This window comes from Chrysochloris asiatica, unplaced genomic scaffold (assembly GCF_000296735.1).
Source record: "Chrysochloris asiatica unplaced genomic scaffold, ChrAsi1.0 scaffold00025, whole genome shotgun sequence".
Lineage (NCBI taxonomy): Eukaryota > Metazoa > Chordata > Mammalia > Afrosoricida > Chrysochloridae > Chrysochloris > Chrysochloris asiatica.
The window spans coordinates 10714290-10727439 of NW_006408543.1; the positions used below are offsets into that span (position 1 = coordinate 10714290).

The 13150-nt window shown below is 50.8% G+C and overlaps 1 protein-coding gene across 1 annotated transcript in view; it reads left to right on the forward strand.

Annotated features, from left to right (window-relative positions):
* The window catches only part of TECPR2 (tectonin beta-propeller repeat containing 2), a 73761-nt gene that overhangs the window by 43837 nt on the left and 16774 nt on the right, over nucleotides 1–13150 (forward strand). Inside the window, exons 10-15 of the mRNA XM_006839534.1 lie at nucleotides 2670–2843; nucleotides 4792–4972; nucleotides 6957–7098; nucleotides 8235–8475; nucleotides 10213–10302; nucleotides 11909–12142. Coding sequence (XP_006839597.1) covers nucleotides 2670–2843; nucleotides 4792–4972; nucleotides 6957–7098; nucleotides 8235–8475; nucleotides 10213–10302; nucleotides 11909–12142 — 1062 coding nt within the window. The remainder of the gene's footprint in view (nucleotides 1–2669; nucleotides 2844–4791; nucleotides 4973–6956; nucleotides 7099–8234; nucleotides 8476–10212; nucleotides 10303–11908; nucleotides 12143–13150) is intronic.

Sequence of the window (13150 nt, forward strand, 5' to 3'; positions counted from 1 at the left end):
CGTGTTCTCCTCTTTTGGTTTTCTGACTTCAGATCTTTGCACATTTCATTGTAATATTTGACTTTGTCTTCTCGAGCTGATCTTGGAAATTTTCTGTTCAACTCTTATACCTCCTTGTTTCTTCCATTTGCTTTAGCATCTCAACACTGGAGAGCAAGTTACAGTGTCTCTTCTGGCATCCATTTTGATCTTTTCCTTCTTTCTTATCTTCTTAATGACAAGAAATGTCTTTCTTCGTGTATGATGTTCTTGGTGTCATCCCACAACTCTTCTGGTCTTCGGTCTTTAGTGTTTAATCAAATCTGTTCATCAGATGATCTCTAAATTCAGGTAGGCTATATTCAAGGTTATAATTTTTTTGTCTCTCATGGACTTGTTTTCATTTTCTTCAGTTTCAGTTTGAGTTTGCATATGAGCAATTGATGGTCTGTTCCATAATCTGCCCCTGTCCTTGTTTTGACTGATGATACGGATCTTTTCCATTGTCTCTTTCCACAGATGTAGTCTATTTGATTTCTGTGTATCCCATTTGGTAAGGTCCATGTGTATAATCGTCTCTTATGCTGTCTAAAGAAGGTATTTGAAATATACAACTCATTGGTTTTGCAGAATTCTATCATGCGATCTCTAGCATAATTTCTATCACCAAGGCCATATTTTCCAACTACTGATTCTTCCTCTTTGTTCCCAACCTTTGCATTCCAATCACCAGTAATGATCAATCCATCTTTATTGCATGCTTGATCAATTTCAGATTGAAAAAGTTGGTAGAATTCTTATGTTTCATCCTTACTGACTTTAGTGGTTGGTGCGTAAATTTGAATAATAGTGGTGTTAACTGGGCTTCCCTGTAGGCGCAGTGATATTATCCCATCACAGACAGTGTTGTACCTCTTTGACTGATCTGGATATGTTATTTTTGACAATGAATGCAACACGATTCCTCTTCATTTTGTCATTGTAAACCATGTGGTTGTCAGATTCAAAATGGCCAATACCAGTCCATTTCAGCTCACTAATGCCTAAGATATCGATGTTTATGCATTCGATTTCGTTTTTGACAACTTCCAATTTTCGACTTTACTCCCATGGGCTTTACTCCATTCGCGTCATCACGGTCACCTCTACTTTGAGGAGGCGGCTCTTCCCCAGTCGCATTTTGAGTGCCTTCCAACCCGAAGGGCTCGCTTTCCAGCACTATATCTAAGAGGTGTTTCTCTGCTATTCATAAGGTTTTCAGTGACTAAATATTCGGAAGTAGTTCATCCCTCCTTCCTCCTAGTCTGTCTTTGTCTGAAAGTTCATCTGAAACCTGTCTACCATGGATGACCCTGCTGGTGTTTAAAATGCCCATGGCATAGCTTCCAGAATCACAGCAACTCACAAGCCACCACAGTACGACAAACTGATAGATGAGTGGTGGTTAATATACCAGCCCGTTATAAAGAAAAATAGGTTTGTTTCTCAGTGTTGCCTTAAAGCAGCTGAACGCATGAAGACTGGCCTGTAGGTATGTGGGGTTTAGTCACGTGATTTGATTTCCTTTTCAGAAATTATTTGTCTTGAGCATTGTGCTTTTGGGGGTAACCTCCTTCCTGCCTGCAGAGAGAAACCCATTAGTTCTTTCAGGACATCTTCAGGCCGCTTCTCATACATGATGCCCCACGAGGCTGGAGGTTGGCACCTGGTTCTTTTCTCTTACCACTGGACACCTTTACCGTCGGCCACTACTTGTTCTGCGGGGAGAGCAGTAGACCAGAGGTGCTTGCCTGTTTTGAGTGTGGTAATCTACTCCGTGGACCAGGACATGAGACTGGACATCAGACTGAAGGTCCACAGTGCCCCATCCAGGCCTGTCTATCTCGTCTCTCCTGCCCTCAGTCTTTGTGACGGGGACAGCCGTTCTTTGTTGAAGGCTGCTTTACTTTCTTGCTCACCCTGCTTGCTGGCAAATAGCTTCAGTGGAGTCTGGCAGAAATAAGAGTCTTCCAGCCCCTCAGCACACATCTGGTGTCACTGGAACGTCATCCTTAGACTCTGCTCTCACCGCTCAGAAACCTGGGTTCTTTCCTTACTTTATTAGGTGAATTACTTGGTTTTCAGTCTACGAAGCCCCTCCTTGTTTCCACAGCGGCTCCATCTCTTCCTGCTGGGGGCTCTCTGCTGTGTCCCTCTCAGGGACCCTGGAGGCGTGTGTATTAGTATTGGGCTTACCTCTCCTCTTTCAGGAGCAAACCCTCCAGTCGACCAGGCTGCCCTCATGGTAAACACACACACACACACACACACACACACTCCATGCTACCGCAGCCTCCCCATTCCACTCAGGTCCTTCCGACTTTCCCAGGCACTAGTCACCCAGTACTTTAAGACACATCTCTGGGTGCTGGGCTCCTGAACCTGCCGCTCTTTAACTAGCAAGTCCTGGAGTGCCCCACTCTGTGGGCTGCTATCTTCCTAGTGTCCCCACAGCACAGATGAGGAAATGAAGGTTGGAGACATTAACTGTCATGATGTCCAGTGCCTCACAGCGAATGGGCAGCATCTGATTCCTCCCACCTGACCAGGGTGTGCTCTAGGAGTCTCTCCCGCTGAGTGTAGAATGAGGTTTTCACAGAGAATTCTCAGCACCGGCTGGAAAACGAGTAGGCTGGTCGTCTTCGTTACAGGAGCCCTTCTCTGGAAGATCGAGCAGAAATCCAACCGCGCGTTTGCTTGTGGGAAAGTGACTGTCAAAGGCAAGCGGCACTGGTATGAAGCGCTGCCGCAGACAGTGTTTGTGGCACTGAGCGATGACACAGCTTGGATCGTCAGGACAAATGGAGATCTGTACCTGCAGACAGGTGAGTATGGTGGAGTCAGGCGTCCCTGGATTCTGATATAGTTCCTTCATGCTGCGCCCTGCTTGGTTAGTGACAAACAGCGCAGTCACGGCCATAAAGATGCTGACATCCCAGGTAAGTGGAACACCCCTGGGAGAAGAGAAGTGGTCACTTGGACTTTACGAGCAGTTTCCTGTGATACACATTGAGCCCAGGAGGAGCTTGGGCCAGAGTGGACAGGCGTAGCTCCCAGGTCCCACAGCAGGAAGCCAGAAAAAGGAGAGAGCAGCTCAAGTGTGATGGGGTCCTCAGGCAGGCTAGAGCCTGACTTCTGTGTACTTATTTCCACGTGGGTCAGAAAAGCACGAGGAGAAATACTTTCCTCTAAAAGCAGTTCAGCTTTTCCTAGGGAACCGCCCTTGGGGAATCTTCAGCCGGTGGGAAAAGTTCAGCTAGCATCCGTGCAGTGTACCTCAACAGAGTGGTAAGAGGTTTTCCCGAAGCAGCTGACGTGTCGTTGTGGGACAGGATGCTGGCGGGCGGAGGTCCTGCTTGTCTGTTAGGAGGCAGATCAGATTGAGGAAAGGACGGGTCTTCGGACCGTTATATAGTGCTGACTCCAGGGGAGCATTCTGACTCCACTTGTGAGTCTCTGAGACTGAGGCCTTGCTCCTCCTCCTCCTCCTCAGGCTCTGCCCCCGACGTAGGAGAACTGGGCACCCCAGCTGCCTGTGCTCAGACCCTGCTGGACAGCCTCGCCAGGGGTGGGGCTAAGCCGTCCCTGTAAGGTGATGACAGCTCGTGAAGGTGCACACACCACACTTCCTCCTCTACCTCCAGCTCCCGGGAGCACTGGAGTGTCCTTAACAGAAGTCTCGGGACGGCCCCGCCCACACCTCCTGGATTATGGTCTCTACGGCCTGATCCTGAACTTGGGCTGTAACAAGTTCCATAGTGTCTGTGCTATTCCTAGGAGCACTGGAGTGTCATTAACAGAAGTCTCAGGGGACGGCCCCGCCCACACCTCCTGGATTATGGTCTCTGCGGCCTGATCCTGAACTTGGGCTGTAACAAGTTCCATAGTGTCTGTGCTATTCCTAGGAGCAGATGTGAGAAACAGACCTAAGAGCAAAAGTGATGATGAGATCTGAGGGTGGTGTACTAGGTTTGGGTGCTGGCTCTTGGCCAGCTCCACTGAGGTAGCAGTGTCTGCCCAAGACAGGCCAGAGAGGAAGGGGACAGCCCGGGCTAGCAGCCCAGGATTTCAAGCTTTTCTGTTAGCTGTGGAACTTAACTTCCTGACACATGCCATGTAAAAGCTGAGGGGGGAGGGGGGATAGAGGCCAGAGACAGCTACACGCACACACTCCATTAGCAACTGAGGCCCCTCTGCGAGTCAAGGCCCCGAGACACACAGCTCTCCAGAGCAGGAGACGTGGGGCACAACACAGCCAGCTCTAAAGGCTGCCCCAGTCCTGGGCCCACCTGACTCCCAGTGAGCTGCTTTCCTGCTCTCGGCTCTCGCAGTTTCCCCTCAGAATTTCCTTCAGAAGAAATTGCTTCACAACAGCAGAGAATTCTGAATTGTCATTCCCTCACTGACAGTTACCAAACACCTGACAATGCTTCAGGTAGATAGTAACACTTGTTGTTAAGTGCCATCAAGACGGTTGTGATACATAGCAACACGAAATGTAGGGTTTCTATGGCTGTAAATCTTTGTGGGAACAGAACACTCACCTTTCTCCTGCAGAAAAACTGGTGAGCTTGTTTTATCCTATGTGGAGTGTTTATCCTATGGGGAGCCACTGTGCTCCCAGATACTACACTTAACTGTTTTCTGTGGATCAAACTTTAAAAAACACATGTTGTTAAAGAATACAGCAAAATACTGCCAAAGAAAAACAAGGAGGCGTGTGATCTGACTGCTGTCCTTTGTCTTTGGGGTCTCCTTGTTGGTCCTTCATAGGCCTCAGCGTGGACCGGCCGTGTGCCCGAGCTGTGAAGGTCGACTGCCCATACCCACTGTCCCAGATCACAGCCCGCAACAGCGTGGTGTGGGCCCTGACGGAGCAGCGGGCCCTGCTGTACCGAGAGGGTGTGAGCAGCTTCTGCCCCGAGGGCGAGCAGTGGAAATGTGACATCGTCAGGTATCCCAGAGGGCCAGGGCCACGCTTCATTTCCTGGTCTGAGCCTTTCCCTGGCGGTTTTCATGGCCATACTGGGCTCCGGAACTGCTCGAGCAGCAAGAGCCTGAAGAATTTCTGTCTCCTCTTGGCTCAGGCAACTGGACGGGGCTCAGGCTCAGGTGCCGGCCCCACGCCTCCTGACCACTGATCCATCCAGAGCTTCCCACTGTCAGGCAGTTTCAGCTCAGACTCCAGACTGGTTTCAGGACAGATAGTTTTCTTTTACTTTCATTCTGTCAGTTGAAATTGGGTCACTTCTGACGTTCAAGATTTTAGTTACAGAATTCTCAAAACTACTGTGAAAGTCCTTAGAAAAATTAGATTAGGATATTCTGGTGGAATTATAGGATAGGCATTAGACTGCTAACCACAAGGTTGGCAGTTTCAAATCCACCAACCACTCCAAGGGAGACAGATGAAGCTTTCTGTTTCCGTAAAGATTTATAGCCTCGGGAACCCTATACAGGGCCACTGTGAGTTGGAACTGATTCCACAGCACCTTACAACAATAACAACTGTTAAAGTCTGAGATGTTAAGAAAGTGTCGAATCAGTTCTGACCCATAGCGACCTTGTCTGATGTTTCTGAAGACAGGCTGGTGGGGTTGAACTGCCGACGTTGCTGTTCAGACTGACCTTGCAGTCCTGTAGCACCACACCAGGACTCCAAAAGTATGAGTTTGTTGTTGTTGTTATGTGCTGTGGAGTCGGTTCCAACTCATAGCGACCCTGTACAGGGTTTCCGAGGCTGTAAATTTACGGGAGCAGAAAGCCTCATCTTTCTCCTACAGAATAGCTGGTAGTTTCGAACTGCTGACTGTGAGAATAGCAGCCCGATTATAAACCTGATAGTAACCACTACGCTACCAGAGATCCTTAGAAAAATTAGATTCGGATATCCTTGGTATGAATTTACAGAGATTCAGAAAGCCTGTGAATGGTGGTGGTTATGTGCCGTGGAGTCGGTTCCGACTCATAGCGATCCTATACAGGGTTTCTGAGGCTGTAAATCTTTACGGAAACAGAACGCCTCATCTTTCTCCTGCGGAACAGCTGATAGTTTGGAACTGCTGACCCTGAGGTTAGCAGCCTGATTTGTAACCTCTGCGCTACCAGAGCTCCTTTCAGGAAGCCTGTAGTGAGTACCTATTGGGTGCCAAACGTCTCTGGGTGGGCAGGCAGTGAACACAAAAGATTGGACACCCCGAGGCACCTGGAAAGAAAGGTCTGGCAACCTGCCACAGTGTTGCACTTGGGGCCACCATGAGTCGGCAGCAACATGACAACTGGTTTGGGGCTTTATTCTGTGCCGGAACTCTGCTGGGGACAGAGATGACTAAGACATAACCCTGCCCTCCAGGAGCTCCCAGTCCAGCGTGGGGGGTCACAGTAGTTAGTGCGTCCTGCCGTCCAGTGGATTCCGAGTCCTAGCGTCTCACAGGACAGGCTAGGCCTGCTCCATGGGGCCTTGGAGGCGGCAAATCTTCACCAAGCAGATGGCCTCCTCTAGCCCACTGCACCACCAGGCTTCCTTGACAGCTAGTAGAGCTGGTCCTAAACCCAAGGTGCTTGTTGGCTGAGGGCTGCTGACTTCCTGGGGTGTGACCTGAGCCGAGCCTTGGAGTGGACAAGGATGTCCCCAGATGGACAGGGTAGGCAGCGTGTTCCCAGCTGAGTGCATCCATGAGGACAGCTGCAGAAAAGTGAGGGGGAAGAGAGGTGTGGAGGTTCTTAGGCCTTGAGCAGTAGATGAACCTTCTTGTTTCTCAGGGCATTCCCCTGTGGAGCCTTCACTGAGTAAGACTTTCAGAAGCTACCAGGCCTTGAAGCAACTTAGGATGCTTAGGCAGTTCCTTCCAAACTCAAACCCTCTTCCCAGAAATGAAGATGGGCTCCTCACGGGTGGGACCTGCTGGGGTGCTGACTCTGAGCTCTCTCCTTCCCAGTGAGCGGCAGGCGTTGGAGCCCGTCTGCATTGCCCTTGGAGACCGGCAGACGCTCTGGGCCCTGGATACCCGTGGAAATCTGTGGTTCAGAACCGGCATGGTTTCCAAGAAGCCGCAGGGGGACGACGACCATTGGTGGCAAGTAGGCATTCAGCTGGCCCTGTGTGCCAGGGGCCCGAGGCGGCGGGTGCACACCTCTCCCCTGCCCCTCCCTTTGGAGACCAGCGAGGTCAGGCTGGACAAGAAGAATTCACGCAATGTGCTGTTCTTCAGAAATGCCAAGTGCTTTCCCTCTCACCCCCTCTATCCTGAAACCTGGGGCAGGCTGTGTTGGTGATGTTGTTGACAAGTTTATCATTAGATGCTAAATAAACCCAGCAACATCTCTCTGATGAGCTAGGTAATAATTAAGTTTAATTCTGAACAAACATGCTAAGAAAAGAGATGAGACAATAGGTTTGAAATTTCAACCCACAATTAAAACTCACATGTCTGCTTGTTGGAAAGCTCTCTGAGTAAATGGTGTTTCTACAAAGAAAGGAACTTTCCCACGCATGCCTGGAAAGGAAAACACTTTGAGGAAGAGGAGGTGTGAGCAGGGTCACCTTTCATGACTTGGGAAGGAGGTGACAGTCTCGTAAGGACCAGGGCCTTTGTGCTACTGTCGTTCTCTCGGATCAGACCCCACAGGGTCGAGTGAGACAGCGAGGGAAAACCACGTGGAATTTGAACTTGTAGCCCCAGCGCTGTCCAGCCAGAAAGAGGCTGCTCAGATGCCCAGGATGAGGCTGGTTCGTGCTGTTGGCCCCACAGACTTAGTGGTCCTCCTGGTGTAGGTCACTTGTCATGTGATCACCCTAATTCTGAAGCCAGTTTCCACCTAAATTTTGATGCTAAGCATCCTACTTTGTCTCTTGGACAGACTTAAATTGAAAAGCAAAATGACCCTGTCTCACACAGACTGGAATGAAAGGTGTTGTGGGAGGCAGGGGTAGGCTAACCGCAGATGTGAAAAGAGGGAAATTGAACATTTCCTTCCCTTTGAACTCAGACCCCCCAAAGTACTGAGTAGGCAGCATGGCGGTGCCCAAGGAGACTTGTGTTGACCCTTTTGTACACTGGTGTGTGTTTGTACACGTCTGAGTGCACACACACACACATGTCTGGGTGTGTGGTCACCTGTAACTGGACAGTCAGGAGTGTGGAGGTGACCGGAACCCACCCAAGGTGCTCACGTGTGGCAGCACTCAGACCGCGCTCTGCTCCTCTTCCCTCCAGGTGAGCATCACCGACTACGTGGTGTTCGACCAGGGCAGCCTCTTCCAGACACTCATCCACGCCACGCACTCGGCGGCCACCGCGGCCCAAGCACCCGTCGAGAAGGTGGCAGACAAGTTGCGCATGGCCTTCTGGTCTCAGCAGCCCCAGTGCCAACCCAGCCTTCTGGGCGTCAACACTGTGGGTGTCTGGCTGTCGTCTGGCAGGAACGAGCTTCATGTCGCCAAGGGCAGTCTCAGAGGTGGGCGACTTCACCAGAGGGCACACGCTTGAAGAGCCTCACACCACCCCCAGACCTGTTTGTGTCGAGTCATCTCCGACTCAGCGACCCTACAGGGCAGACTGGAAGGGCCCTCTAGGGTTTCCAAGGTGGAAAGTTTTATAGAAGCTGACTGCCATGTATTTCTCCTGAGTGTCTAGTGGATTTGAACCACCAACCTTTCAGTTAGCCACCAAGTGCTTAATCACCATGCCACCAGGGCTCCTTACCAGCTCAGCTTTCTAAGCTGGTTGAGTCCAGTGCTATGTTGTCATTGTGCGCTGTCAGTTCCCACTCATAGCAACCCTGTGTGGGGTTTCTCACAGCCACTGGTGGTGTGGGCCTTTGGAACTGCAGTGTGATTTATGTTCTGCCATGAGTTTTGCTCCTTTTTTTTTTCATTTTTTTAGAGGAGACATTTCCACTTGTTTATTATGTATATTTCTAAGTATTACGGTAAGCACATAGGTAGTAGAACATGTGCCATGGTAATACCCTTCACAGTTACTCTTCAGTAACATTAGCCACGGTCACACTGAACCATTTTTCTATTTTGACTCTTCACTCCTCAGACTTGGCATCCCAGTGTCTGGATGGTATGTGGTCTCTTCCCCCTGGGAGCCCACTACGGTAGAAGAAGAGCAAACGGACTTGTTGTTAGGTTCGTTGTTGTTAACTGCCATCAGAGTCCGTTCAGACCCATAGCAACTCAGTGTGGGGTTTCCGAGGAGCAGCCGGTGGGTTTGAACCACAGACCTTGTGGTTAGCAGTCCAGTGGTGATCCTGCAGTACCACACCAGGACTCCCGTGTTAGGTTCATAACTTCATACTTAATGCAAAATTCCCCCCAAACCTAAAACCTCTCCTAGTGAGAGAAGAGGAGCCATGGTGGCTGTGTGTCTAAGGTCTGGGCTGCTCACTGAAAGGTCGGCAGTTCGAGCCCAGCAGCTGCTCCACAGGAGAAAGCTGAGGCAGTCTGCTTCCGTAAATATGGACAGTCTCAGAGTCCATGTGGGGCGTTTCTGCTCTGTCCTATGGGGTTGCTAGGAGTCAGAGCCGACTTGCTGGCAGTGGGCTGTTTTGTTAGTGAGGGAAGATTCTCCTTCCTTGAGTGAGAACTCTCATCAGTGTAGAAAGTGGGGCTGAGCCTTGGTAACACAGCGGCTATAAGACATCAGGGTCTTGAGGAGTCGGAATTGATGCACCAGAAACAGGACTTTGGGTTTGGGTTGGAAATGGAAGGCTCGGACCATATCTGGGAGAATGTGTAAATTCACAAGGGCAGCTGGGTGCATTTCTGTGAATAAATGTTCACTTCTCTCCTTTCTTCCCCTGGGGGCCTCCCCCTTGACCAGGACAAGATTGTGGCACTGCCTGGTGGCCCCCAGGAAAGAAGGGAAGGTGGGCTGTCACTCCTTGCTCTTACTTCCTATTGTAAGAACACTCTAGAATTTGCTGTGAGGTGGTGCGCTTAGCTATGAACCGAAAGGTTGGCAGCGCCACGGAAGTAAGGCCTGCCAATCTCCTGTAAAACTACTGCCCAGAAAACCTTGTGGGGCAATTCTGCTCTGTAGCACATGGGCTTGCCATGGCCGCGGGGTGGGTGTTTTTAGGGCTCACTGTTAGGGGCTTTGAGGGTCAGCTGTTCCCTAGGACTTGAGCTCTAACCTGGATTTCTTTTCTTTTTTCCTTTCCTACATTCTTGTGTGTTTCCTGCAGGCACTTACTGGAATAACGTGGTTCCCCACGGGACAGCTTCGGCAGCAAAATGGGCCTTTGTGCTGGCCTCCACAGCTCCCTCACGGGAAGGTTGGTGGAGAAATATGGGGCATGGGTTGGCTGTTGGCAAAGTCAAACTGCGGTCTGCCTGTGACTGCCTCGGCGATGGCGAGTGCCCGGGCCTCAGACAGAAGATGTGGTGTGGTGGGCCAGCTCCCATGGAGCCCGGGGCCCAGCAGCTGCAGCAAGGCTGCCTGGGTGTGAAGGTGGCACAATGTGGCCGAGGCTACTCAGCAGAACGCTGCGGGGCCATGGCCAGCTGCCCCTAGGAGCTAGCTTCCTCAGCACCTTCCTGTCACCTCCTCACTCCCCTTTTCTCCAGTCGTGTCCCACATTCATGCCCCACACAGACCTTCCTCTCTCAGAGTGCCGGGGTAACTAGGCCCTGTCCTCCCAGGACTATCCCAGGGTTGGGTGTGGGCTCTACTTTGGCCCTCTTGGAAGCAGGGGTTTAGTCCACTAAGCGCACACTCCCCTCCTCTCTGGCTACAATTCTGAAAATCTAGAAAGCTGTTTCCCAAGTTCAGCACAAGTTCATTTGGCAGCAAAACCTGACCTGGACCAACAGGAGGCTCCTTCTAGTTTTCCTCAGCCACCTACCAAGGCAATACAGGGCATGCCCAGTGTGGTCACACGTTGTAGATAAGGGATGTGGACCTATTTGATGTTTTATGACTCAGAGTGGAACTTGTCAGAGGATTGCTTACATTTTAAGCAAGCATCTCTTAACCCTGGGTAGCTTGGTAGTTCCATAGTCTAAGCACTGGACCGTGAATCACAAGGTTGGCAGTTTGAGCCCACCAGATGCTCCAAGGGAGAAAGATGAGTCTTTCTGCTCCCACAAAAAGATTTAAAGCCTCAGAAACCCTATACAGGGTCATTATCATGGCATTTAATGACAACATTAACCCTATAAAAAGGGCAGAACAGGATCTCTTAGAAGTAAGGCTGGAAAAGGCAGGCGACCCAACTTTCGAGCTGACTGGGAGGTCGGGTAGTGGGCGCTCCCTCCTCCTGAGGAACTGCTGATCTTATGTTTGAGGGCTGATGATAGCCTCCTTTGCCTTTTGGGAAACTAGAACATTCTGCTTGAAAATGCTCCAGTGCCTTGTTCCACTTCAAGACTATAAAATACCCAAGGTAACAGCAAGAGTTGCTGTCAAGTTGACTCCTGACTTGTGGCGCCCCAATGTGTGTCAGAGTGGAAATGTGCTCCACAGGGTTTTGAATGGCTGAGTTCTCACAAGGAGATTGCCAGGCCTTTCTTCCAAGCACCTCCGGTAGACTCAAATAGCTGAACATGTTAAACACTTTCACAACCCAGCACAATTGTTGTTGAGTGCCGACAAGTCGGTTCCAAGGATCCACTGGTGGGTTTGAACCGCCAACCTTGTGATTAGTAGTCTAGTGCTTACCCTACAGCGCCATACCAGGACTACATGATAGTCTTTGTAAATCCCAGAAGCTCTGCTTTCTTCTCATTTCAAACTGTCATTTCGGGTTTGCTTCCCCCTCAATGGTACGCCCTCTGACTTCTTGCTTCTGCCTTGTGGACTCTCCACCTGGGGGGATGAAGTCAGGTGGGAGTAGCGGGGAGCTTGGGGTCCAGCCTCACTGACCCGTGCCCTCCCCGCAGGAAGCTCCCTGTGGCTATGTCACAGCACCAAGGACCTTTGCCGTGTCAGCACCCAGAGCGCCCAGTCTCGACCCTCCACCGTGCAGCTGCCCCCCGACGCTGAGATGAGGGCCTACGCCGCCTGCCAGGACGCGCTCTGGGCACTGGACAGCCTCGGGCAGGTGTTTATCCGGACGCTGTCCCGGAGCTGCCCCACAGGGATGCACTGGACTCGGCTGGATCTCTCCCAGCTAGGTAGGGCTGCCCCCTCTGCCCATGCTGCTCCTGTGGCTTCTGGCAGGGATGGTGTGTAAGCTGCCAGGGTCCTAGAGAGTGATGGTTTACACCCTGGTCACCTTGTTAGAGCTTCACTCTCCCGCCCTGTGCAGTCTACCTGGAGTCTGTCCCCAAGCACTCCACTCACTCCTCTCCTTCCCGGTGGCTGCAGTCTGACAGGCCTCGTTCCTGTGAGGGTGCAGTTTTCTGTCTGACCGTGTTGTTGTTGTGAGGTGCTGTTACATGCAGGTACCAAGTTGTGCAAGCAGGCTGTATGCTCTCCCCCTTGCCCAGAGGGACACGGAAACCGTCTGGAGAAGTTGGTGTTAAGACACCTTGCTGGGGTGTGAGTTCTGATGCTATATTTGGCTCGTTGCTGGTAATCAAAACTGCCTAGCGTGCAGATAACCAGCCTGGCCCGAGTCAGGATTCACCCTGTGGGGGAGGTCTCAGCTGGGCTCCTGGGCCGTTGGGAGGGGGAGGTAGGTCCTAGAAGCACTTGAGAGGGAGGAGTTGCATTCATCTCTGGTCTTAACACCTGGCTTTGTGTGTTCTGACACTGGAAACATACAAAACAGAAGTCGTCCCTTATCCCTCGTTGCTCACTGAGCTGTCCAACCTCGGGTGGCCATTGCAAGGTCTGGGATGTCTCGCTGGTCTTCTCAAAACCACCAGCAGAAATTGGAGTGTTGGTGACAACAGTCTCGAGTGTCAGATCACAAACACGGTTTGACCTGTCATTTCATTTTTAAGACATAGCATCCCTGCCCATGAACAAGCTGCCAAGTCACTCGCTGCTATAAGATGAAAGAGGGAGGATTCCTCCATTGAACGGCCTACTGGCAGAGGCTTGAGTTATAATAATCCTACTTTGGGGAAGAAAATTTGCATCACTTAACAAATATTTAAAATGCTTTTTAACATTTCTTTTCACCGGTATGCTTAAATATGCATTATGTCAGGCATTGTTTAGCAAACTAATGATGT